The sequence below is a fragment of the Gymnogyps californianus genome, chromosome 5 (assembly GCF_018139145.2).
Source record: "Gymnogyps californianus isolate 813 chromosome 5, ASM1813914v2, whole genome shotgun sequence".
Lineage (NCBI taxonomy): Eukaryota > Metazoa > Chordata > Aves > Accipitriformes > Cathartidae > Gymnogyps > Gymnogyps californianus.
The window spans coordinates 1,067,001-1,094,588 of NC_059475.1; the positions used below are offsets into that span (position 1 = coordinate 1,067,001).

The 27,588-nt window shown below is 42.7% G+C and overlaps 1 protein-coding gene across 1 annotated transcript; it reads right to left on the minus strand.

Annotated features, from left to right (window-relative positions):
- Positions 1–430: 430 nt before the first annotated feature.
- PAK6 (p21 (RAC1) activated kinase 6) lies at positions 431–27,311 on the minus strand. Its single transcript, XM_050896847.1, is given in 10 exon segments — positions 431–2,537; positions 4,513–4,647; positions 5,311–5,436; positions 5,630–5,756; positions 8,637–8,673; positions 8,676–8,769; positions 9,021–9,512; positions 12,705–13,322; positions 17,833–18,041; positions 27,265–27,311. Coding segments are annotated over 9 exon segments (2,001 nt in total). The 5' UTR covers positions 18,037–18,041; positions 27,265–27,311; the 3' UTR covers positions 431–2,369.
- Between the last annotated feature and the right edge of the window lie 277 nt (positions 27,312–27,588).

Here is a 27,588-nt window from a genome sequence, read left to right on the forward strand (position 1 = left end):
CGAACTGTAAAGAGAGAAACACAAGAATCAGATATTTAATTCTATATTGGACAGGAAGATGGATACTTTCTGCATTCTTCACAAATACAGTACTGAGTTTTTTAAATTTTATAAGATACTTGAATGCAATCCTTCAAGGGCCTTCCCTCACTATGTTTAGTCAGACTTGGACCAAAGTATAAAATGATGTTAAATGTTAAACCTGTCATCTCTGTCTCCAACAAATGTTTGTTTCAGGATCCAGGCTTCTGCTGTAGTCTCTTCTTGTTTTAAAAGCCACATCGCCACAGAATAGGTAAGTTAGACCAGACTTTAAGGTCCACACTTTCCTTACATCTCTGAACTATAGACATATTTTAAAGCATCTCAGCACTGCAACAGGCTTATGAATAAATCAAGATCTACTTTAATTTAAAACACAAGTGCAAAGGATTCACAACTACAGACGAGCAGGATCGTTTGTTTCAAATTATAAATCTTTTCAAAGCCCTGCTCTTTTGCATTAAAAAAGCAGTATATCTGGAATACAGAAACATTTTACATCAAAAATTTTCCAGTGCAGGTAAGGAGGAGCTAAATGAATTCATTTCAACCAACTTCATCAGCCCCAAACTTAGACATCCAGTCTAGGCAAACCACCTACGATCCCTCTACTGGCCACAGGCAGAGTGGTATCGAGAGACAGCGATTTCATCCTTCAGCAGGTATCTGAGACAATGGAGATGAATCACCCTCTGGAGGTGTTCCTCTCACCTTGGTCTACAGAGCCAACCTATACGCTTCGCAGACTGGGTGCCCACCATTTAGATGGCTGGCATCAGTGCAGATGAATTCCATCCCAAATTACTTCAAGTAATCAACTGTGGCTTCAATTTTGAAGCAGGATCTGTAACTGGAGTAAATAGCAGAGGATAGAGATTATTAACATCTTCTGAAGAAAATGCAATTATGAGGTTAGTTTCTGAGACACTAGAAGTGTCCCAAGAATAACTTAAATTCCAATAAATTTCTATCTGGAGTTTCAAAATAGGATCCCATTCCACATGTAAGATTATACTCTTGAGACCTCACAACAATACACACCATTACTGTACAATGTTACATCCTGACCTAGAGTCCAATTACCTTGACTATCTCACTGCTCAGAAAGTGTATCATACAAAATATCTAAATCTATTTTAAAATAACTGAAAGAGCTCTTCAGACAACCAGTAACCTTCCGAATGTATCAGCAAAGGGATGGTGGGGAAGGGCATACCAATAACGAAACATACATCAAAAGTTTCTCTTCTCCCCATCTGCTGCAGTAGCAAGCAGGGGAGATAGAGGCTCAACAAACCGCCTCACGTGAACACAAAAATCTCTCCTGGGATATGCAGGACAGCTGAAACTTTTTCATTCAGTCTCCTAGAGCATCCCCAAAGTGCTACCCAACAACTGTCTCAGGCAGCATTTCTCAGCCTCTCTTGGGAGAAAGGACTTGGAAAGAAAGGCGCCTGGAAACCAAACATAGGAACAAGCTTTCACAGACTCTCCATTCCAACCAGCACTGGAGGTGTTGCATATTGCAAATTTTCAACGACAGGATCCTGGTGGCAAGAACACCTGCCTTCACAGAGTCCGTTTTGAGGCCCGTATCCAAGGGTTTCCCCCTCCAAAAGTTTAAGATCATGAAATGGATTCAAGATTGACCACTAACCCATACATATTCCTCAGCAAAAAAGAGAAGCATGTTGACGCAAGAGAGCCATTTAGAAACAAATATATACATATCACATCTGCTCCCTAGGAAAATATGTACAGTTTTCTAGGTCCACATTTAACCGAAGGAAATTAAAATCATCTGTGAAAAAGTCTCAGAGGAAAAAATTGTCAAGTCTTTGTGCATTGTTTGAGAGTTTAAAGGGGCCTGTGCCCCAAAATGTACATTTGAGTCAGCTCAAGACTCCAGTGTACAACTAAGGAAACAAAGATCACATTTCTAATTGGGAAATATTGTTCCAGTTCAGTAGTCAGCAGCCAAAGTTTGCAGGAACTTGCAGACATTCAGATACGCAACTTCAGACTCCGCTTTAAAATGCCACTCTTCGGAAGAAGCGATCCGCAAGCCGTGAAACACCTGCTTTATTCTTGATACATACTTGGTCTTATTTGGATCTAGTATGTATTGATTGTCTTCAGCAAAAGAGAAGCCACAAAAGGCTGAGAATGCAAGGACAGTATTCACATTCATCCTCTAAAAAGATCGCTGACAAGTTCCAAGCACCATTCACAGGACGAGACTGCCTGGTCTCTTGAAGGGTTTTTTTGTTTGTTTGTTTGTTTTTTAATAAACATTACTTTTTCCTAGCGTTTCCCCTTATGTAAAGTCAGCAGGTAGAGGTACGCTTTCTGTATTGTTGGATAAGGGGGACCAGGCACTCTGGAAGTCCTGTCTGGAGCAAAAAGGGGTGATCCAGAAGTTCTTGTGCCGTTGCTCTTTCTAGCGGATCCCGTGTCAACATCCTTTCCAAGAAGTCTCTCAGAACTGGGGAGGTCTGTGAAAAAGCAACCAACCAAGTCAACCCCGTAAAGGAACCAGGCAACAGTTCATGCGACAACAGGTTGCCGAGGTAGGTTTGGTTAAAAAGGATCCTGTACATTCAACTTTGTAACCCTGCTTTTGCACAGAAAGGTAACATGAGATAGCATGCTTTTTACGCTACAGTAAGAACTTTCTGTCACCGGTAGGCACAACATTTACACAGGTTGTTTTCTTTTTAATGGGGCACAGCAAGTTAAGACAAGACTGCCTGCTTGTTAATTTAATTTTGTTTCTCATTTTGTTATTTAATCTTTTCTGCACTTCAGCTCAAAAAATTCAACAGAATTCCTGCTACCCAAGGCATGTCACTTTGGTGTGAAGGGTTGATCAATTCATTCTTTTACTGGCCACACATTGTGGAAAAAGTAGTTAAATAGGATTCCCAAATCGTTTTTGAGAGTCTGGAAACCTGATGCTGCTGGTACAAGAAGGTGAAGAAACTGCAGAACAGTATACCGAAAAGCTAAATGACCTCAGAAGGTTTGTCCTTTCAAAGATGTGTAAAAGCCTGTTGAGTAGCCAGCTCCAAGAACCACTTAAAGGCACTGCACATCTCTTGCTGGTGGTAATCTTCTGCATCATTAAAACTGAATAAAAAATGAACTTGGTATATATTTATTTATTTTAATGCTTCTAATTACATCCATTTTAGATTGTGGGCATTTTCTCAGCTCTGGTTAACTTACAAGTAGATCATGAAATACTGTTCACACTGAGCTACTGCTTATTTCATGAGTGCTTTGAACGACTTCACTGTGATTGCTAGAGGGAGAAGGCACAACATAGCTAAGTATGAGTGCCAGGATCCAGCCTTTATGGCCCTGTCAGTAAGTCTAGCTCTGCTTTAGAAAAGCAGCAGAGATGATCCCAGGTGGTGTCCATTTAACCTGTTGCACCCAGTGCTACAGGAACTGACCACAGTGAGCCATTAACTGTCATCAGAATGGAGGGCTGGATCTGGTGCTGAGATCCACCCAGACAGCAGGGAGACGGGGAGGACGGCCACCGGCCTGGCAATCCAGAGATCTGCTGGAAGCCAGTTTGCTTCCCAGGACAAGGTGGAGCAGAGCAAGACTGTAAATGGCTCTGGCTTTCACAGCCTGTGGTAGGGCCATCTCACCAAGCGAGGTGTGCGATCCGGACCAGAACCGGCTTTACACTGTCTAAGGAGTGCAAGCACTGGGTCCGGAATGTGACCTTCAAATTTTAATTAGTGTTGCAAAGGCAAAGAGGAAAGAGCAGCTGTTGATGTTTGAGTGTATGCTGTTAGTTCAGCAGTCTACTTTGTTAAATAATTCAGTGTTAGCAGCTGCAGATACTCTGATTAATTGGAAAGGCCGGATAGCTCAAAATGCTGCAGAAGCTATTTGATCTCAGAGGCTTGGACTGAAATGAAAGGAGGACTGCTCTAAGTGGTGACTAAAAGGTAATCACTGTATTTCTTATGTCACTGCTACTTTTTCATAAGAAACCATGAAGCTGAGTTCATCTTCAAAGCAGCTGCAGTGTTTCCATGAGCTACTGTCTGTATTGAGCTCCCCTGCTCTGACCGTAATGCAGTCTTTGCAGTCCTGAAAGCCGTCAAGCCGGAAACTCTCAAGAGCAAGGATCTTCCTATTTACTTCCCTAGAAGATGAGCTACTCTATCGACATCAGCAAGATATTAACTGTTGGGTCCACCTGAAGCAGCTTGGGCTCGCATTATCAGGTTTATGCCCAAGTGACCTTACATTATTAGGGCTATTTCCCAAACCAGCCACTAGCTGTCAGCAGCAGCTTGCATCCACTGAGGCACCAGGGCCAAAGAAGTTTGCCAAGAAACACGTCCTAGCAAGATCACTTTCACAGCCAGCTTTACTGGGAACGGCTGATACGGATGTTTCCCCATGATAATCATCAAGTTTACAAGTGTTTGCCAGCATGCTCACCCTGTGGAAGTTTTTCAGTTTGGGAGGAGGACTGTCACGGAGTCTCTTCATTGCCTGGACCGGAGAATCACTAAAATAGGGGGGTTCTCCATCCACCATCTCTATCACCATGATCCCCAGAGACCAGATATCCACCTGTGGGAGCCAATGTCACATCAATACACACAGTTCAGAGCAACAGGTCCTTGCTTTGCTGCTTTCACAAAGACTACAACACCCCACCCACGACAAATGGCACTGAGAGAGTAAAACATGAACCCACTTGATGCTATTGAACTCCTTACCGCAGTTTAACAAAGACAGCTTTCCACCTAGGACTGAGCCATGCTGGTGTTGCAACATGTAAAGCTCTGCAAGTAACTGCTTGTGCTACACCTGGTTGGTTGGTAAACAAAACTAATCAGTCTGCTGCCACCTGCCGTAATTTCAGAGCTCCCATCTGTGCCTTCCCTCCTCTCCTCCCCTCCCTTTATGGCACCGACTGATTTATTGATCCATATCATGTCACAGGCTGCTCCTTGCTAACATCTGTCCACACTACAGCAGATACAAGTCTACGCCAAGCTTCAGGTATAAGAATAGAGTAAGTTTACACCTCGTTCCCGGAAGCAGAACAACCTGTTTTTCTACTGTTTTAGGAAATATTGGTATCATCACAATCAAATCTGTAGTCATAGTTGTATTTATAGCTTAAATAGATTCCAGAGGCTCTTCCTAGAAAAGCCAATAGTTATCTTCCTGTGACACTTCAGAATATTATTTGCTACCTCTTCTGATATTAGGGAAGTAGTCCCTTACCTCGGTAGTGTACGGTATCCTTGCAATAACTTCTGGAGCCATCCAGTAGGGAGTACCTACTAGGGACTTTCTTTTAGGTACATCTTTACTGATCTGAGCACAGAAGCCAAAATCTGAGAGTTTGACCTGTACAAAGAGAAAAGCAACCAACCTTAAAAATAATTTTTAAACAACATGGAGGGAAACACCAAAGACAAAGAAGGCAAAGGCAGCAAGAGGATGAGGTACAAACAAGAGACTGTGAACAGAAAGGAAAAAAGGAGACAGACTAAGGCTGCAGCAGCAGAAGACAGGAAACAATTTGTCTGAGGAAACATACCCTTCCATCCAGTGTCAGAAGAATGGAGTCGCTCTTAATGTCTCGGTGAATGACCCCCTGAGAGTGAAGATATGACAGAGCCTGCAGCACTGATTCACACACTGTTGCAATTTGCTCTTCATTTAGCCTGAAATTAAAGACACGGGAGTTTAACTGCATTGTACTGGTCAGTGGATAGTATTCATTCACAGGTCCTCTTTAAATGCACAGTGCAATTTTGAAGTTGAATTGCAGATACATATTTTGGTTCCCCATGACCATTACTATCTTGCTTTTACCGTTCTTCTATGACTGTCTTTTACTGTTGAAAACATTTCTGTCTTGATGGTTAGCAATTTTAATTTTTCATAAGTCTAATACAGAGAAATTGCAGTTTAAATCTTTTATCTAAATTCATTCTGCAAGATGCTGTTTCAAGCAATTCTGATAGGCAAGACTGCTGCTTCATGCCAAGGTGCTGCAGTAACTGTTGAGACAGCTTTTTTTTTTTACGCAAATATAGTAAAGCTATTGTTCACAAAGCTTATTGCGCAACTTTATCCAGAAAGCATCTAAACACGTAATTTGATAGCGAATATAGGGGTCCTTTACAGGTTTCATGCAGCTAGACGCTTTGGATACTCTTATACCTAACTAAAGGTAGCACAGGTTACAAGCAGGGAAGACACTCCTGAATTTACCACTTTCTCTGTTAGCACACTGAGTATGAGCACCAAGAACCTTATCTTTAGAAGCTCTGGCTGTTTGGAATACCAACACAAGAACCTTCACGATCAAGTATAAGTGAAAATGGTAGAAATGAAAATTATCTCCTGTAACTGGGGACAGTGACAGCGTTCTCTGCACATTTGTACTGAGCAATGCTAGAAATTAAGTATTTCAAAGAATAGCTGAAGTACCCAATTTGAGTACTTTTGATTCTCAGCCAGTCTCTAGCAGTTGTTTCAAACAGCTCTCAGCTGAGGGCATAGAAATGATACTTCCTCAAATCCAGGTCTGCAAGTAAGACTGAGGAGAAGAGAGCGCTCAGAAGGCAGAACTGTGCAGAGCGTACCAGTACCTTCTCAATACATAAGAGCAATTTCTACACATTCATGAAGGAGGCTGCACCACCAGCTGAGAAATTTATACTTCCATTGCTTGTTTGATATTCCGTATCTCACTCTACCAAACTGACCATCTGACCAGGACAACTACATGTCGTGGCTGCACTGTGCCATGCTGATAGCAAATATATCTGAAGGATGGCAGGGGGCTACTTTTGTCATTATGATTCAACCTGTAAAGAGAGAGGGACAAAGGCTAACTGTGAGACTTCCCCAATACAGAACCTAACCTATTTAGAAACAGTGCTTTTCATTTCATAGTGCATGAGCTTTAAGAAAAGCTGATATACTTCTGAGCTCTGTGGTTCTAGAAAATAACAAGAGGTGTACTTTCAGCTTGTCATGTATGGAATTTGGTTTCAGTCAAGTGACTGCATAGTGTAAAACAGATTACTAGAGGATTACCTCACTCCTGGAGATGCAAATCAGTTATCACCTTCAGCAAATGTTTAATGAGTGGAATGAGGGTATTTTCCTCCCTGTGAAAAACTGATAAAGGCTTGGAGCTTACTTTTGATAAATGTTATGGTTATAACAGATCCTGTTTCCACTACGTGGAAAAACAAGCATTCATTAAAAGGTTCAAAGGAAGGCTTCGTAAAATAACTCAAATCTAGGCTGAGGTCCCACAATAGAATTCAGTCTCACTGGTGGATATAAACTACACAGACCCTTCATAAACCTCTTCAGAATATATATATTTTTTTAAAATCTGTAGTTCCATTGGTTCTAATACCAGCTAAGAGCTACAAGAGTTTCACTAGCTCTGCAATGCCGTAACTCAGCACTCGTCAGAATTAAATGTTCTTTTTCCTGTCCAGGAGCAAGTACATGACTTACAGTGAAAGCTTGGTTCTCAGACCCTGAGATGTGCCTCTGAACTCAATGCTGGAGGGCCTGGCCAGCTAAGTGTCTCCAAGACACTCCTTACAGGTGGGGTTGTAGAGGCTACAGAGGACAATGTGGTTTTTTATGCCTCCCAAACACATCACAGATGCGCTTCCAAAACAAAGAACCCAACAGAGTGAGATATATACCTTAAATCCACCACAGGATCAGTAAAGGCTAGTCAAAGCACGTAAGTGAATTAAAGGCATACTATGATTAAAAAAAGTAAATACAATTAGCGTTAGCAATACTGCCTAATTGTAATCCAATTAAGATTCTGAATCTTCAAAAAATGAAAGCTCATCCTACAGACTTTCTTGGTCAGTCTTTTCATCGGCGTTCCCTGCACCAGTTTACAGCCTCGCAGGACTGCTCAGAAGCAGGAGGAGGGTGCTCCAGGGTCATGGGTAAGACACGATCATCATAACTGCATCACCAGAACACCTTGTGAGTGGGACTCTAGAGGCCATTTGAGAACAACTTCTTTGCCCTACAGAAATGCTTTGGGCATTAATGAATATGAAGTGGTGTGGATAAGAAAACAAATTTAGGAGAGTGTCCAGTAGCTGCTATCTTTAGGCAATGAAATTTGGGAAGGAGTCCAGGAGTCTGCTGCACTTCTCCAGAGGAGTAAGCCACAAATTCAACCTCACTAAGGTTGCACCATTGAAAACTATTTCTGCATGCTCTTTAATACTTATTCAATGAGCTTCCTGGCCAGAATTCAACAGATATAGTAAACAACACTTTTTATGAGTACTGTGGTTTACAGGGAAGGTCATCCAGTAGATGAATAGTGGGTATCTAAAGGGATCAGTACCATAAATGAGGTCCCTTCCACATCAGTATTATCGCATACTTCAAATGAACGACAGTTATAAAGTGTAGTAGTTTCAGGGCACTGCAAACACAAGAACTCTGAGGGAAACTGTTCTTCCCAGAAATCTCCACTCTACTACCCTTGCCTGTCAGGTGGGAACACAAGTGTTGATGTTTCAGATTTTGCTTCGTACCTGATCTGAGACACAATGTCTGTGAGGGCTCCCCCTGCAGGAACTCCATCAGCACCCAGAGCTCCTCTCCCACCAGATAGCTCTTGTACATCTCCACTACATTGACATGTTGATAGTCCCTCATTATCACCACCTGTAAAAACACAGTGGACAACTGACCACCACAAAATCACTAACACTTAATCTTATCCAACAAAGCAAGCATGCACAACCCTATGAGTACAATGCAGTAGCCTCCATCCCCCCAGTCATTTTTCTTCTTGGTACTAGCATCATTCTATTAAAAGGAAGATGTTGCCTGATCTTCCCTTCTTTTTACCACACTGGCTGTTACCATGGTTTTATGGCGGACAGCAGAACTCCACCTCTCATCACTATACTCACCTCATTAAAAAGGAGCTCCCGGCGCTGCTGCTTTCTCAGATCCATCATTTTCACTGCCACCTGCCGCCCTGAGTGCTTTTCTCGAGCAATACAGACAATACCTGTGGACCCCTCACCAATCTTTACATAATTCTCTAGCAATGTCCGGGGATCCCCCTGGTCCACAACCATCCTAAGGGCAGCTTTGAACTGCTCATGAGTCACAACCACCGGGTCCTCACTGGCCAGCTGCCCTTTCACAGAAGAGTCCTGGGGAAGGTGAAGGTTGCTAGAACTAGTCTGAGTCTGCCGGTTCCTGGGAGACCCTGCCGGTGACGGCCTGCCTTGTGGCAGCGCAATTGCCTTCTCCACTGTTGGTGATTTCTGCGGGGTCTCAGCTTCTGAGATCATCCTGGGCAAATCGGATGCAGGCTGATCTGATGGAAGAGACTGGGCTTTGGCTGCAGGGCTGCGTGGTGAACCCCACTGCTGGGGCCTGAAGAAAGCATTAGGCTTTGAGAAGAACAAATATGAAAGTGGAAGAAAGAAAAAGTGATGGTTAGATTAACAAGAAGAAAGAAGTGTCAGGAATCAGTTGCGTGTTATGCCACTCTGGCCTAGTACATTTTGTAGGAGACTGGAGTCAAGAGCTCTAGGTTCTTGTCTCTGGGTCTGCCCAACATATGCTGCATGACTAGGGGAAGCCACATGGATGCAGATTTTCAAGAATCATTTACAGGATGGGTGGTATGCTTTAAGGACCTCCAAATTGAGGCAGTTTAAAAGGGACCTTTTAAAGCACATGCTTTAAAAAAAAACCACCAAAAACCAAAATCCACAGAAAAAAAACCCAGCTGGTAAAAAGCATTCCAACCTTGCTACCAAAACTGAGGGGCAACCTGTGTTGCAGAGTATTTGAAAATCTTTTATCCCTCTGTGCCTCTGATCTTCCTCTATATAAAAGGAAAGGGGATTCATGCCAAAGCTGTAAATCACTTTGATGTCTTGGCCTAATTCCCTTTGGGTAATTACGCTCTGCCTACTGAAAACTCTCTCTGCACTTTCCACTGGTACCTGCAGAGCATTCCTGTCGATCAGACACAGAATTAGCTCTCTGTTTTGGGAAAAGCACCATGAACCAGGACAGCTGTGGGTGGCCAGCATGAGACTTCAGCTACACAGAGCCACCTGCCACCTTGCCATCTTACTGGCTCAGAACTGACCTACAATGTATTTGGATTAGCAGTGCTCTTTCCCACAGCACTCGAGGCTTTCAGAGACCTCCCACTCAAGTACCAAGCAGGCCCAACCCTGCTTAGCTTATGAGATCTAGTAAGATCACAGCCTGCAGTAATGTGGCTTCAGGATACGCATTCCCATGCTAGCACCACGCATAGGTCTCCCAAGAAGGATCAATCTTGAAGTGCTAATACTCACCCTGGAAATGTTGACTAATTAAAATTCAACATCATCTAGCAACTTAGGTATAAAATACATTATATACTTAGTTATATGTAAAATAATAGTGGATCTGACAAAGTAGTAACTTCAGAAAGAGCAAGCCAATCATTTATATTATAGGGCAAAATAAAAACTTCAAAGCAACAAGCTTTTTCTCTCTCACAATTCAGACAGATTATTAATAAAGTTAATAATATGGGTATGGGAACCAAAAACTGCCAATAGAGAAATTCCTAAAAGAGCACTCATTTTCTCTGTCTCAGAAAATAATTGTATAGAATTTAATTCTATGCGCTTTGGTTTTTAATCAAGGATTTTTGTCAACAGTAAAATCTGCATAAGCCTAACACACATACAGCTCATTTTCACACGCACACAGGCCCTGAAAGTATGATTTAGTAGCTCCTGGCATCGGGGTGCAGGAGTGCGCAATCACAAACTGCCTGTCAGAAGTCACTTCCTCCTCATTTACCAGCTCCACCCCTGCAGTCCTGTAGAGACATGCTCATGGCAATGAAGTATTTATTTCCCAACTCTTGTTTTGTCTCAGGAGACAGGAAAAAAAGAAGGGTTTATATAACCTAGAGCATGCAAAAGGGCACACAACATGCATGCAAGCTCACACATGTTTGTCTAACCACATGTAAGTATTATTTCCTGCTCCTGTAATTTGACAGCCCCTATATACACATTTTCAGTCTCTGGATATTTTGAGATGTCACTGGTTCTCCCACTCCTTCCCCCCACATTAGGTCAAAAGGAGAGAGCACTCGACCTTCCCCTGGTGACTATAGGCAGCCTGTCAAAGCACCCACCTCCCTATTTTCAGCCAGTTATATCCCCTTTCAATTTCATCTCCAATTATGCATTTCTTACACGTCACAATTACACATCATCATCTCCATTTGTGAAGGAGACTAAGGTTGTAATCATTGGAGGCAGTTAAGAACAGCTTAGATAAACAATTGCCAGCAATGGCACAGATCCTTCACTGGAGCAGGGAGATGGACTAGATAACCTCCAGGTCTTTCCTACTCCTCTCCTCTCACAAGCAGCTCGAGTTCAAACACACCCAAGCACATCCATGCGCACACGCCATTTGACTGGTAACCGCTGCTCCTCCTTGTGAGAGCGCTGAGGCATGGCAAAGACACTCTTGCTAGAGAGGAAAGAAGCAGTCAGTTCTCCTAAGTACTCAGGGACAGCCTCCAGCCAGTAAAGATCAGCCTGGAGTCAGAGACAGCAATAAGTCTAGTTTGTGCTACACAAGAACGGCATTCCTTTAAAATCTGACTCCCTTGGAAAGGGAGTCTGCAGGGAGAAGTCTCTGTCTGGAAGCCTTGAGTCTGATCCTTATGCAAACTCCAACAAGCTGGGTCGTAGAGAGCCCCACCCTGCAATACGCTTTAGAACAGTCATTTTTGTTGGGCCAGTGGTTCCTGTCGCCTTCCTCCGAGTTCAGGGACTCCACGCCTGCTAGAAATTAGTCTGGCCTAGCACCAGCCCAGCGCAGCCTGTGAAACCACCAAACAGCTGTGCAAGGACAATGAGTGCTGGGTTAGCCTGGGATGAATTAGAAGCAGTGGCCCGAAGGGCTGCATTTCCTATCCAGTAACAGGAACCAGAGTTTTTCTCCTAGTTTAATAAGAAGTGAGTCATTCATTCAGGATAGCTTTCCTGGGCGAGATGTAGCTATGAGCTGTCGCACCCTTACCAAAAACCAACAGTCAGATTTCCTGTTTGACAGTACTGTGGGTGCTGATGGAAATGTTCCTGTTGTAGGCAGGTTGGCAGATACAGCTATAAGCAACAAGCTCTCCTGAGGTAGTTCTGTTTTGCACAGGCAAAAGAATACATTACTAATGTAAATGACGGCAATTTCCCAAATGGCAAAAGCACATTTATGCTAGTATAATGGCATTTAAGTTATGCCTTTACTACTACAGAAGGGCAAAAACGAGTAAGTACCCTACCTCCTTCCCAACCTACACTCCTGCAAGCACACTAACAAGTCTTTCTCGCGTAGAGCTGACTGCCATTTTGAGCTACGCCTAGCAGTATATTTTGTGAAGCTTAGGAGGACTACACATTTCCCCTGTCCAGGACTATTTTGATTCCAGCATTAATCATAACAATAACAGATGGTTGCATGATGTTTGCAATTACATTTGTTCAGCTGTGTAAGTAACCTCTGGAACTGTAAATTCAACATTGCACTCACTCAAAAATACTGAATAACTATACCTTCATCTGCAGGGAAGGGCCGGACTTGTTTGAGCCGCTGGATGAGGGGAACACACTGCGTAACAGCCTCCTCTTCAAGCTGTTCTCCCTTGATTTGGAGCTAGGGCTGCCCTCCCCTGAGGGCCTGGAGTTTGCCTGTCGTACGAGACAAGGCTGAGGCCAGCACTCTTCCGAGCTCTTCTTTCCCGTGTTCTCACTCTCCCCTGGTAGAGTTGGCATATGCTGCAAACCAGAGGCACGCTGGAGGCAGCTGCCGTCAGCGCCCTGGAACTCCGAAGGCCCGAGGGACTGTGCTTTCATTACCATACCATTGGGATGAGACTGTCCTTCCAATCGGGGTTTATAATCTGGCCACATAGTCTGCCTCCGGGTCACCTTGGTTCCACCATTGCAATTGAGGTAGTTTCCATATTTGTCTGCCCAGTCTGCTTCAGGACTCTGAAGATACATGTCTGGGGGTCTGTCTTCCCCCAGGAGCCCAAGGGACTGCGCTCTCCTCCTGCTGGTGGGGCTCCTTCCCCTCAGAGTGTTCGAACTGATGGCAGAAAGCTTCTGGATGTCGTTGAGTATCCCGGAGATATAGCCTTCCACTTCCACAGTGCTGCCCCTCACCACAGTCTGTGAAACATAGGAAAGGGGAAAAAGTTAGAGTTGTAAAAATTGAGGCTCAGTTTATCTTGACAAAGGTTAGATTTTGTTTGTCTAGCCAAAGAAGACTCAAGGAATTTAGGAAAAAAAGAGAAATTTTTCTTTCTGTCTTTTTTTCATTGTCCTTTACTGAGGGACAAAAAAAAAAAAAAGGAACCATTGGGTTACATCCTTCTGTCAGAGGCAGCAGTGCTTTCAGCCAGAACAGTGAATTCTGCTGCTGCGCTCACATTCTAAAGGACAACATTAGAGCAAAACTGGGATGTTTTTAGCACTCCTGACTCTCTTGTGCTGAAATTGTGCTACGCTACATCACTAACTTCGGCTCAACAAGCTCCCGAGAATATTAGTTCTCAGAAGAAGTTACAGCATGCCGTAAGCTCTACCTGCAAAAATCACCTTGCTATTCCAATACAAGGTTCATCTCTCCCCTGAAGCACTCTCAATAGTGTTGTAATCAGCCTCTCTTAGTCTGGTTCTCTATAATTTTTGCTAATGCATCTTAATCCTGACCAGTGAAGACCACACTGTTCCAACACTGCATCCCTCCTCTGTTCAGCCAAGCTATTATAATTAAAAATGATGAACAAAGGGTCACAACAGCTCACAACTGCCTTGTAAGCAAACGATGAAGAACAAGGCTTCCATCCAAACAAGCAACAGCACTATACAAGTAGGACGCTTGAAGCTGTCGGTATATTATGTAGTGCTCTACCTTGTTTATTCTGGAACTGAAAAGCTTACAGAAGCTTTTTTAGTGCTGGGAACCAAAATGTTTCATTTCTTCACAGAAATTCACAGCATAGGATCACTCCTACACTTTCATGAATCTCTGCCTGAGGAAAGTCCTTCCCTGGAGTGATGGCAATCTCCTGTTTGCTAACTGAACTCCAGGGATCTTCTAAAGATGCTGAATTAATTACACCGAGCCTAATATTTAGCTGGTGCTAAACAGCAGCTCCAGTAATTTCAACAGAATGCCGCCACAGTGCACAAAATGAGCACCCGGGTTGCTCAGCATCTGAGAATGAAAGGCAGAATAGAAGATTTTGTCAAACAAGGTGAAGAAAGGACAATCCGACTCATACCATTGCATACACAACATCACCTGCAGCAGGAAATTCTGCTCTTCAGTCCTATTGTAGCAATATGCCTCCCTCATCACATACATGCACCTTCCTCCACGGCCCGAGCTGCTGTCAAGTAAACAACATGCTGAGGACACTAACTCCTCAAGCTGTTTCCACCACTTTTTTACCAAACTCAATAGGGAAAAAAATACCAGAAGTACATGGTCAGAAATCCAGTCTCTGAAATCTGTCAGTGGGGTGGGAAAAGTCTTCTGTCCATTCTATTTCATCCATTAGGAATGCCAGACATATCAGTTTACCTCAGTAATGCACTCAATTAAGAGCACTAGTTCATAAACGAGCCTGAGCAGGGACAGATGTAATATGCAGCACACCCCCAAGTCACAGAGCACTCGGCAGGATGCCTCCACACCCTTGCTCATGCTCACACAGGCAGATGGGAGACAAAGAGGCCCTCCTCCAGTGCTCACTGATGGTTCAATGTTTCTACAAAGTGGGAAAAAGAATAACTCAAAATAAAGTTGGAAGAAGTCTCAAGAGGCCAGCTAGTCCAAAGTAGATGGACAAAAGTCATTCCAGAAAGACTTGTATCTATCATGTTCTCAAAGTAAGAAGTCTCCAAGAACAGATGCTATGGCCTCCCTAGGAAATCCATTCCAGTGCTCACCTCACCTCCTGGTTAAAGACTTCCTAAAATTAGACTCAAGTCACTCCTGTGGCACTTCTAGTCCATTAAGTCAGTCCTATCCCCAGTGGACAGAGAAGACAGGAGTTAGCTGTACTTTGCAGCTGTGTTTGAAGACTGCATCAGATTAATGAAGAAACATCCAAATTTGAGACAAATCTATATGGAGTGCTCTTACAAAGATCATGCCTTACTAACCAAAATTTAGAAATTATAATTTTAAAAAGAAAACCGACCCTTTACAAGCTACACACAGTACATGTCAAAAAAAGGAAAAACTATGATAGTTGAATCCAGGACTCTCTGTATAAGGGCTTGGCCTAATAGGGCCAATTAGCACTTTAAAAAAATAATCTTACTATTGATTGGTATCATTGAACAGGAATTTGTTCAAATGGAGTTTACCAGAAATAATCAACTATGTGATGCAGTCTAAGAGAGTATTTGCACTTGAACTTACTGGGGCAAAAAAAACAGTATTAGTTTAAGATTCTTCTCTACTTTTTAAAGATTGTTGGGTGTTCTGTCCTTGTTCTCTTAAAGATTTGCACCTCCTTTGAGCTTTTACCATCTACAGGTTTAATAAGTCATACATGAAAGTACTGACCAGTATTAGACTCAGGACAAACTCCAGTAAATCTCTTCATGCACATTTCTATTTTAACAGTGATGCCTCACACTATTCTTTTGAGTACACTTTTCCCAATACTCAAGAAAACTTGCTCAGTTTGCTCTGGGAATGCCATAGGTACAGTGTCAAGAGCCTAACTGAAGTCAAGATACAGGAGAGAGCTATCATTTCTCCCTGACCCAAAGCCTGATACCCCGTGATTGATGGAAATTGGGTTGCTTGACATGATTTGTTCTTGATAAATCCATGCTGGCTGCTAGCTATTACCCTGCTATCTCCTAGGAAGTGGTTGCAAATAGATTACTTGCTTATTTGTTCCGGTCTCTTTCTGGGAATTGAAATTATTCTGACTGATCTGCAATTCCTTGAATTCATTAGGCCCAGCTGACTTGAAAATATGTAACTTATCTAAGAAGTCTCATTTCTGTTCATGTTCTTTTCTTACTCCAGCCTGCATTCTTATCCCTTCATGCTCGTGTTAATTGTGTTAGCCCACTGATCACAGTTAACCTTTTCAATGAAGGCTGAAGAAAAATCATTAAACATTTGAGAATTCTCAGTGTCATCTGTTATTAACTTTCTTCCAAAATGAGCAGTGAACAAATTCTTTCCTTCATCCGCCTTCCCCTCCTCAGTGTACTTATGATGCCTCCTTAGTGTCCTTTATGTTCTTTGAGAATAACATCTCTTTTTGTGCCTTGGCCTTCCAGTTTTGTTCCTACATAAATTTCTTTTCTATTTGCCCTTTATAACTTGACCTAGTTTCCACCCTTCTGAGCAATCCTCCTGCAGTTTAAGCTCATTAGAGAGCTCCTGATCTAACCAAGTTGGTCTCTTATTACACATTTTATCTCTTCTCTGGATTGTGGTCCTATCTCCTACTACATTTTGAACCTCAAAGCACATTCAAGACACCATAAAACAGAAGGCAATACCTCCTCCCTTTTTCTTTTACCTGTTCTTCCTGAGCAAGTATTTCCTTTGTAAATCAGCATTCTGCTCAAAGATCCTGATGTGCTATTTAAATTGCAGGTTTGATTTTGCATTAATGCTTGCATTATACTAAAATGTAGTCCTATTTAGTCCCGATGTTTTAAGCATCTGTATGCAAAAAGCTAAATATATTCATCAGATAGACAACTATTTTCTTTTATGTCCCTCCTAAAATCCAAGTAGTAACATCTCTATTTTACAACTTACCTTTCAGTTTTAAGGCCCCTGTAGGGTTTTTTTAACGGGGAACAAAAACTTCCCACAAGCTACCAAGACTTGAAACACAGTAATTCTGTCACCATCTTTCATTTCCTTTTCCAAGAGGTCATCATGAATCTGCCTCTCTTCACACAGCAGGTCCCTGCAGTCACTTATGAATACACAGTCTCCAGGTGCCATTATCAACAGCCACCCAAGCAAGACAGCCATCTAAATTCACTCATCTACAAGGATCAGTAACTTGTTTCTCCTTACTGAAGGACTTGCTTTAAGGACATTCTCCGGTTTACTATGTCCCACTTTCTGTTAAAATGCTGTTTTATAAACCCTTTTAGCCTGAACCCTAGTTTAGTCCTGCTCCCTGTTGTCTCTCATTCATTTAGCCATCCATGAACAGCAAGCTAGTGCTACCCCACTCTCTCCCACTTAGGCTTCCCTGTCAACTTAATTACCAGCCAAATATGCTCACCCACGAGAATGACAAACTTGCTAAAACAGGTCTCTCCACGAATCCTCCTCTTCGCTTCCCTGTACAACAGCTGAACACATCCTAGGCCCTGTCACCTACCACGGGAGCTTTCACGGGTCCTTGTTATAGTGACAGGCAGCCAGCTGGTTATTTGAACAGTGACACTAGTGCAGTTAAGGACACTACTGTCCTTATTTCTGATGAAGTTACTATCGCCTCAAAAAAAGACAGTGTTATCAAAGCCCAGACCCTGCCATCCACTGAATTCCTTATAGATCCCACCCTTAGCCCCGTTTAAATATATATGGGGCAATGGAAACATTGCCTCAACTTGGGCCTCCTCAAGGAACAGGAAAGCCCAGGGGACAGGAAAGAGCATCTTCCTCTCTTACCTTCATAGGCTGGAGTTGCATCCTCGTGATCCTTGAAGGGTCTACCACTGGCTTGGGGCGCCTCAGCGTGTCTAGAATATTCTGCCATTGAGGTGGCAGGCCCACAAATTTGCCCTCCTTTGGGTCAAATGAAGTGTGGACACGGTGCTCAAAGTTCTGCGGAGCCGAGATCTCCGGGCGTTTCTTCTTCTTCTTACGGAACATGATGCCTGAATCAGAGAAGGCAATGCCATCAGTGCTCTTGCATGTCTAGGTCCGATATGCCCGATCAGTAATATCATGTATCAATTATATTAGTTAATTACATTGTATTAAGAACATTCTCCAGTGACAAGCATTTTAACAACAGAGTTGATCATCTGCTTTTACAGATGAGGAAACAGAGGCAACAAGAGAGCAATGACTTGCTCAAGACCACCTAGCAGGTCAGTGCCTGAGCTAGGATTTCTAGTGACCTTTTCAAGTGCTCTGCCCACTGTGAAACAGTGCTCCTATTTCAGAAAAGACACAGACACCTGTTATGTCTATGGCTGAACTCCTACCACTTGGCTTCCTTTATTTCTACAAATTCATATTGCCTGATATAAATGTTTTAAATATATATGAGATACATATTTATATTTTACAAGCTTGTACCCAGGTTAAATGGCTTTGGAGTCCAGCCAGTTAGACAGTGTTGATTCCACTACAAGCCTGGAATGAAGGGTGGTTACGAACAGGGCTCAGGTGTCTTCTCACTGGTTACTCCAAGTAATATACATCTGATTCCCATTTAAAGACAACAGAGTTGTTGCCAAAGGAAGAGCTGCCCAAGACTGATTTTGGATCTCAGTTTTTCTAGCTTAGACAGAGGGCCTGGGCGAGAGAGAGGAGGTGGTAGGTGGAAATCAAACTCTGTCAGCAGGTAGCTGAAGAAGCTAAAATTAAAAACTAAGATTCCTTTCCCTTGGGGGCTGAGACAGTTTGTGTGAACAGCCATTACAATTGCAACAAGCCAAAACCAGCTAATATTTAAATATACCTAAACACAAGAGACATTCAAAATCGGAATTTAGACTTTATAGGCAAAAAAAGAGATGTAGATAGATAGAAAGCCAAAAGTTTTAGGCCTTTTTGAAATCGGGAAGGTATGAAGGAAAAGGAAGAACTGGAGCTCCGCACGCAGTCACAGAAGTGGGAAAGCTTGAATAACTGCAGGATTGCAATGGATGGACACAACCTCTTCACAAAAGACAGACAGGGAAGATGGGGTGAGGGGGAAGTTACTCTTTCCATGAACAAACAGCTCAGAGGTAGGGAGATTTTCTATGGAGAGCCAGGCTTTTCACAGTGGAGAGTGGTGGGAGTCTGAGAGACAATAGGCATAAATCGAAACAAGAGAGGTCCCAACTGGATAGAAGGAAAAACTTTTTAGTGACCAGGAGAGTCCAGCATTGGAGCAGGTTGCCCAGACAGGCTGTGCAGTCTCCATCCTCAGAGGTTTTCAAGAGCAAGTTTGCTCTTGAAGACAAAGCCCTGAGCAACCTGGTCTGACCCTCAGAGCGGACCCTGCTTTGAGCAGGGGGTTGGACTACAGATCTCTTGAGGTCCCTTCTCCCCTGAATTGTTCTATGATTCTGTTGACTGGTTTGATGGCTTTAAAGTTACAAGTATTCAAAGTTACATTTTCCTGTTTGCTGTTGGAGAAACATGTTTAACGGGCAGGTTACTGTTCTGTGGATGCAATGGAACTGGCGTGCTCCAGAGCTCATCATCTCCCCTCCAAGATGCTTTCTGTCAATGCACGGGATGAACTGCGCAATGAGAGCCGTAAGAGAGATGAGACAAAAAAGAGACCCAGTGCCAAAACATTTTAGGTAGCTCAGTACTAAAGCTCTCTAGCTTGGGAAAAAGCTGTACAGGTTTCTTTAAAGCAATTAGTATCCACCAGCAGGAAAAAAAATCTTTATATGCTCTTCCCTTTCCACTGACAACTTTAATATTAGCATTTGCCTCTCACTAATACTGCTTAAAGTGATGAATGCTACCTCTTCCTTGACATCAGGTAGAGGATTTTTGCCACTTAATCTTCAACTTCGTAGTGATCACTCTTCCCCTGTACAGGACCTCAGCTTCCAACTATTTGTGCTGAATAAATATTTACACGGGTCAGAGACACAGAACACGTACAGAGATAACATGTTGTGGTGTAAACACAAACATACTTCTAGAGGACACTGGTCTCGAAAATCAGCACACCTGGTGCTTTTTTCCCCCACAGTGAAATATATGTCAAACATTTTCCAGGTTGTTTCACTTAAACTTGTTTAGGGAGCAAAGTGCAGCCACCAGGCGAACAACAACTTTGCTTCCTAGTGCTAGACTGAGATCCTGAAAGCGCGCACACACTGGCTTAAAATTTGGTTACCGTGATCCTGTAGTCACAGGGACGGGAAGTGTTTGTATGTCGCGGAAGGACCTTTACACCATCTAAACCCTCAATCATGCAATCCATCCTTGGTGAAATACAGACTTCACACACTGACAATGTCCATTGCAATACTGTGTCCAGAAGCCTACTAAAGATACCTTACAGTTGAAAAAGAAAGCAAAGGTTAGGCAACTAAAAACACTTATAAAAGAGGCTGGAAGCAACTGCTCTGCCTAGAAGAGGTTTCGCAGCCAGAATAATCTTTGCTTAGAATACGTTCCAATGAAAACTCAAATACATCTTAATGGAGAGCTTATGGGAAGAGCATCTGTGCTCCAGGTTCATATTGCAACTACTCAAACACAGTGATTCATCTCTAAGGCCCCTTAGGTGCTGCATATTAACTGATAATCAAGACTAAAGTCATAGGGCAGTTCTTTAAGGAACAAAAAAGCACAGACAATCCTGGAAAGGAAAGATATTCTAATAGCTCATGGTGTTAGTACTATTCAAACCAACAGCTGGTGCTACTGAGAAGCTTTCACAGCCTCCAAGGAAAGCAAGAAGTATATCTATAGTATTATATCAAGTGCTTCAGTTCTGAATCGTTGACTACATGTCAGTCATGACAGCTACTTGATCCACAAGAACAGGGGCATTTCCAGACAGAGCGATGTTACTATTTTAACCAGTATCTTCCTTCTGCTCCTACTCTCACAGCTTCATTCCTCATCTCATCTTCATAATGAGAAGATATTCGGGGCATAGCACACAGTGTCTTTCAAGTTTGCTCTTTAGCTGCTTCAGGTGGCAAGAGGTCCTGTAAAATGTGGTGTTACAAATGCCACAACCATTAGCACCTGTAGTATCAATTGTTTTCTGAACATTTCAATCATTTTCCCATAACGAGAATGTTTCCAGGTAAACTACTTGAAAATGGAAATTTTTAAAGCCCAGGTGATATTTTGGCCCCAAATAGAACAGTGGCTCTATGCCAGCATATCAGTTTGCATAAGCATAAGCACTACATTTGTATATTTACATTAAATCACTATACCTGTCAATCAACACCTGGACTACACTTAGATCCTACACACAAAAGCATGCTTCCTAAACCCAGAAGAAAGCATCTACTAAGTTCATGGTCAATTTTAGTGTGACTAGCTGACATGGCCTGCATCTACCTTATTGGCTTATAATAGACATCTTAAAAACAACAAAATGTAATCAACTCCAAATACAACATACCCCTGGGTATCCAATGACATTTGCTTTATATGGTCAGCATCAATCTTTGATTATAAAGACATTGCTCTATCAGACAGGTGGTTTAAAGGTACACTGCATTAAGATCAAATGAAATTCATACACTAAAAATAGTTATTTGAAATCCAATGGACTGTAATAATCTGTGTAGGTTTTGCATTTCATTGAGAAGGTCTGTATTTAACCAGTCTCCTTTCACTTTGTGGTTTTCATGCAAGAGCTATTTACTTGTATTTCCAATACCCAGCTAAAGAATGTTTAAATAAAATACATAAAACAGGCCTTTTCTAATTCAGTAAGAAATTCATAAGAACATTTTATGCATATAAGATTTTGTAAATCAAGCCAAACCTGTACTTAAACATAGACAGCATCCCTTTCATATAATAATACAAATACTGTGACACTGATTTTATAATAATCTACTAGACTTTAGTCTTTCATTCACTGCTGACAACTATACTGTAAGAAATGTCACAAACATAAATAATAAAAGTCACTACCACAAGACAAAAGCAGTCGGAGATTGAAATTCTCTCAGCGATCCATTCCTGCTGCCTGGGAAACCACGTTAGATTTTTCAACTCCAGATATAGCTGTTCCTAGATGATACAGTTCCAAAAGCTGTCACATCTGCCAGTGAGCATGAGAAAAAAATCCCACAGCCAGCAGATCCAGAGCAGGGGGAGGGATCGGCTGGGAAGGAGGGGCAAGAAGAGAGAAGGGTCAGGCTCAGATGAGAGGAAGGGGTGGGAAGATTAAGGATGGAAGGGAGAAAGGGGAAGGAGAGTTAGGAAGGGAAAGAGGAATGGCTGGGAGACAGGCAACTCAAGGAGCAGGGCACAGAAAAGAATCAACCCCACTGAAAAAAAGAAGTAGATAAATGTAATCAGGAATTGCTCATTACAACACACGAGTTCAAACACTCAGACAAAGAAGCTGGCGTGCACTGTCATTTCATCTGACTTGCCTCCACCCTATACACATACAATTACATACTCCATTAGTATATATGCACTGTACTTAACTATGTCCGTACGCTCATTCACTCACACATACACTTGATGATAGCAAGGCAGCAGAGAGCTACTTCAGTCTCACTTGTATAGTTTCCAGTTAAAAATAAGCTTTCCCTCCCCCTCCTTGCTGCAGCAACCGAACTCACTCATCAGCGCTTATTGCGCTGCTATCACAGATCTGGACGCAGCTTGCTACATTCCTCCCGCCCCGGACAAGAGATAACGTTTGGTCCCTGGGTTGAAGAAAGCAATTCCCATGATTTCTAAGTACTTCCTCAGCTGGTATGCCAAACTACTCTGGCCAGCTACAAGAGGAGGGGGGGAGGAGAAGAATTCTTCCTACAGGACCTGAGGAACTGCAATATGCAGATTGAGTTTGGAGTAGGAAGATGAAGAAGATCCCAGAGAACCCACCAATTAAAAGGAAAAACATATTTCCATACTCTGCTATACAGGTCACCTGTCACGTAATACATTTCAAATGCAGCGCAAGTTAAATAGACCATTATTGATGCATGTTGTATGCATATATGCATGTGCTCGTGCATATGTACGTGTGAATATGCACACATCGTATTTCACTGTATTCCATACCTTCTAAAATCCTAATGTTTACCCTCCTGAGGTTTCTGACATGGTTGTTATTTATAACAAGCCATAAACGTTCATAGCAGTTTGCAGACAAAGAAAAATGACAGGTTACTTCCCTGAGGAGCTTACAAATCTAAATGTGACTTCACACAGCAAGAAATGACAACAAAGGGTGAGTGAAAGGGGGAAAGACAAGCAAAATGGTCTGAAATCTGAAATGGGACCTAAGAGCACAGAGCCTTGTCACAATGACACCTTCCACATTTGTCTGCAATTCTAGTTTTAGAAATACTGTTTTAGGTACTTTTTTTCTCCTAAAGGAAGAGTGGATATTTGCTTGCTGTGCTATCACTTCCCCTATTTCAAGTCCTTTCCTTCCACTCCTCTCTCTCCCTCACCAGCCCCCAATAGCAAAGCTATGTGTCGGAGCAAACTAGCAGCACAGCAAACTGATGTAATGCTCTAAATCCTGCCCAAACACACACATGAGTGCACAGATTAATATTACATTAGACGTAAGCTTAGGGAGAGACATATTTGTTATATTGGTGGGTTTATTTTTGACAAATGAGAAAAAGAACACAACTGCTTGACATTTTTTGCTGTGCCTCCGCTGAACAGGGTCTAAAGGCTATGGTGCTGCCTCTTTCTCCCCTGCTCCGTTTCCTTGCTCATAAATTAGGACTAAAACCTGAAACACAGTGAACACCTATTTGCTAAGCTTGTTTTGGACGCTGCTCAGTGACATACTTTTAGGTCTATTTTAGCTATACTAGACCAAATTCATTCTGGGACGTATAAAAGCACTTGCACAGAAAAGACCTCTTGAACTTTCTGAAACCAGTACAGGCATGTCCCAAATGCTAATGGGCTTTTTCCCTTGACAAATAATAAAGTTTTCCATTATTTACAGTCCCCTAGAAATCCCAGCTAAAGTCACTGTCCCATTGTGCCTGTCTCTGAAGTCAGGCCCCACCCTCCAGAGGTTTAATCTAAACAGACGAAAGGTAAGGAAAAGGAATTATTATCCTCATTTGCAGACGAGACAGAAAAAAAAATTACTAGCTCGGTTTCTTCCCAGCTATGTCTAGATTAGCAAACCTAAAAGAGCTTCCAGGTATGTCTCCTGGCTGCTTTTTAACTTCATATCAAGGCCAGATCCAGGCCCAACACACCCTGCCTTCCATGGAGAGAAAACACGGGTGCACAGCACCGGTGGGAGCCAAGACATGCTCTGACCACGTTTGATCTTGACACCAACATGTAGGTCTAGACACCATGACAGAAACCAGCTGCACAGACAGAAATCACACCCAAACCTCAACTGCAATCCAATGCCTTCATTATGAGATTAGCCTTTTCCCATCTGCATTTGGTTTGTGAGAGGGTTACAGCTAGCAAATACCACTGCAGCACCAAGAGAAGGCTGCAACTCATTGCATCCTCTTCACCCAAAGCCAGCAAGATGTGTGCTGCAGGTCATAAGGCTGAGACATAAGCCACTGTGACAACTATGACCCTTTTTCCCCACCTTTTAAACACTTGATGTGGCTGTGTCCTGTTCTGGATATACAAAACCATACAGCACTGCATCTCTTTGAGACATCTGCCTTACACATGCACACTTCACTGTTCCATGTCCAAAGAGTAACTGCATTGTTTCAAATGGGTTTACAGTCATTATTTTGCCATAAAGGATGCATCAGGGTTAAAAACAAGTGGCTGTATTTTGCTGTCAATCCAGAATATCAAAGAGCTTCAAGACAGGGTAGGATATGGGGCTTCACTCTACGCTGCCTTGTGTGACAGATCCATTCAAAATGAGCATAAAAATACTACCGAGATTAGAATAAAAACATTTAAGGGTCTGTCTCCAAAAATTCACATGAATAGCAACATCTCACATATCAGATAGGAGGTTACGTTGGGACAAGTGCAAGGGGCCACATCTGGCACGCTGGGTCACATGACGCACGAAGGAGCCAAGGCACTCGGCTGCATCTGGGGAACACGCTACTTCAAACAAAGCACTTCGAAACACGGGGTGCCACGTCCTGTGGCTGTCTGAGCACTGCAACCTCCCTGTGCTCCTCCTTGCCACGTCACAGATCACAGATCCAGCTGCCTCTGGCACACTGGGTTACGAGAGGGACGCTGTAGCTCTGCGCTGCAAATGTGCACAGTACAGACTTTACTATAGGGAAGCACCAGGCAGGAGCCAAGCAAGAGTCGCACGCTCAGTGAGCATGGCCGATGGCTTGCAAGCAGACCTGTCCCAGCAGAGGCACTGGTGATCACACACGTCCTGGATCACAATCCTCACTCCAGCAGCATGGCAGAGGGCTGGCAGAGACACCACAGTGATTCCCCCGACCACCCAAGTATAGAAATGCAAGAGTTAAAATTCCTTCCAAACAACACTAAACAATCTTAGTCCCTATTTATGATCATCATGTTCTCCCAAAGTGAGAAACATATATATATTTAATTGCTGTCAACAGCCTGCAAGGCAGTTTACTTGTGTTATCCCCACAGGATAACTGATGGGAAAACTGCAGCCCAGGCAGTGTGCCCCACAACATGGAGGAGACAGACTAGCTTAAACCCCACAACCTGGCTGACTCTCAGTGCCTTCCTACTCACTACTGCCAACACCGATATGGAAACTTAAATCATAACAGACAAGTCTTCTCCTAGGGAGTATCAGTTATTCTGCTCTGTTTGGAAAGGAAAAAACACATGCCATGAGTATGAATGTTCACATAGCCCTCCATACATTAAAACCTGAGGTGCACTCATAACACAAAATAAATAAAGATAAACTGTTATTGTCTACAGCTACACTCTGTTCATCAATTAATTACAAAATAATCTAATTACTAACACTACAAATTAAAATGGATCAGCCCCAGGGTAAATGTAATTTCCTGAGATTTTTTGAGGGAAATAGATTTGAACTTTTAGTCTATTGTCACCCTACATTCACATCAGTCTCAAAACAACATCATCATCACTAATGACCAAATCTCAGTGCATTAGTCCTCAAGCCACATGGTAATCCCTCCTGCAACTTCAGAAACCATACAGAGAAATTCCTTAAAAACAAGAGGTGTATCAGCCAAGTCCTGATTCTGTACTCCATTGCACTGAGTCTATACAATTATAACTTAGAAGCCAATGAGACAGGTGCAGGAGCAGGGTTAGTACAACAGACAAGAAAACTGGTCCCCTAGTCCAGAACCTCCCTTCGCAAGATCTGAAAGTTTGCTGTACTCTCTCCAGCTATCAGTGCTGTGCAGCACAACATACTCATTAGCCTTCAGCTGCTCTTGCTAGCTTCAGAGCTGATGTCCTGTACATGTATAGAACTGATGTGCAGCTCTGAATATGATGAAACTTCAGCATGGTACATCTATTGGTACCCTCAAGAAAACGTGATGTACAATGCAGAACTCAGAACCTGCCTGAGTTTTTACTTGCAGTTGGTATAGGCTAGTCCAAGCTGTTTTAAGCAATTTGCACAAAATATTCAGCTCTTTTCTCTGCTTGTGAACTTCCCTAAGCACATTAGAGAAGTAGGTTAAAAAGTGCTCTTTTTTTCTGATTGGAGGCAGGACAGCCAAACTTTTATAGTGCTTCTCCTTGGGAATGAAAACCATTTTGTGACCAAAAGAGTTACGTTTCTCACTTTTGCAAGCCTTGGCAGCAGGACCCAGGATATTCTTTCCAGGTACGTACATACTCACACCCATCTAGACAGAAACAACCCCTGTACAGGGAACAGACTTTCCATCTGGAAGCGCAGTTACTAATCCAGCAAACTATTTGCTCATAGCTCTTTCCACTATTTGATCAGCCTGGCTACTACATACATAAACCATTGCTCACACTTAGCGCACAGGATGTACATACCAAGGCAGTGTAGAATATTAAAATCAATATACAGTTTCATCACACCGTCAAGAATGAAACTTTTCAGTGGGACAGGGCTTGAGAGCCATGCAGCAGCGTTCCTTTCCCCAGCAGCTGTGCAGGGGCTGACTCAGGTTTTACCCAAGCACAAAACTCAGAAAAGCAGAGGAAGACTCAGCAAATACCTCTTACTCTACGTACATCCGCCAGCCTCACCTGAGAACTCGCACTCACCAGCCACAAACTTCTCTTCTGTTTTTTTCAGTACTCTGTCCCCAAATACATTAAAGCATTAATGTCCTGGCAAAGAAGAAAGCAAACATATCAGCAAACATTAATGGACAGGACTGTTTTCTGTAGCTGTAAATACCTGGCTGTATATGTTGGTTACCACCTGGCAAAAATAATTAAGTACAAATGCCCAATAGAATTGTAGATTGTAAATTAAATAGGAGGAGATTAGCCAGCTTTCAGATAGCCAAAATACACTCATGCACCCATATGCACACGAGTACTACAACGTAGTTTCAGTAGGTGTGCTGAAAGGATCTTGGCTAG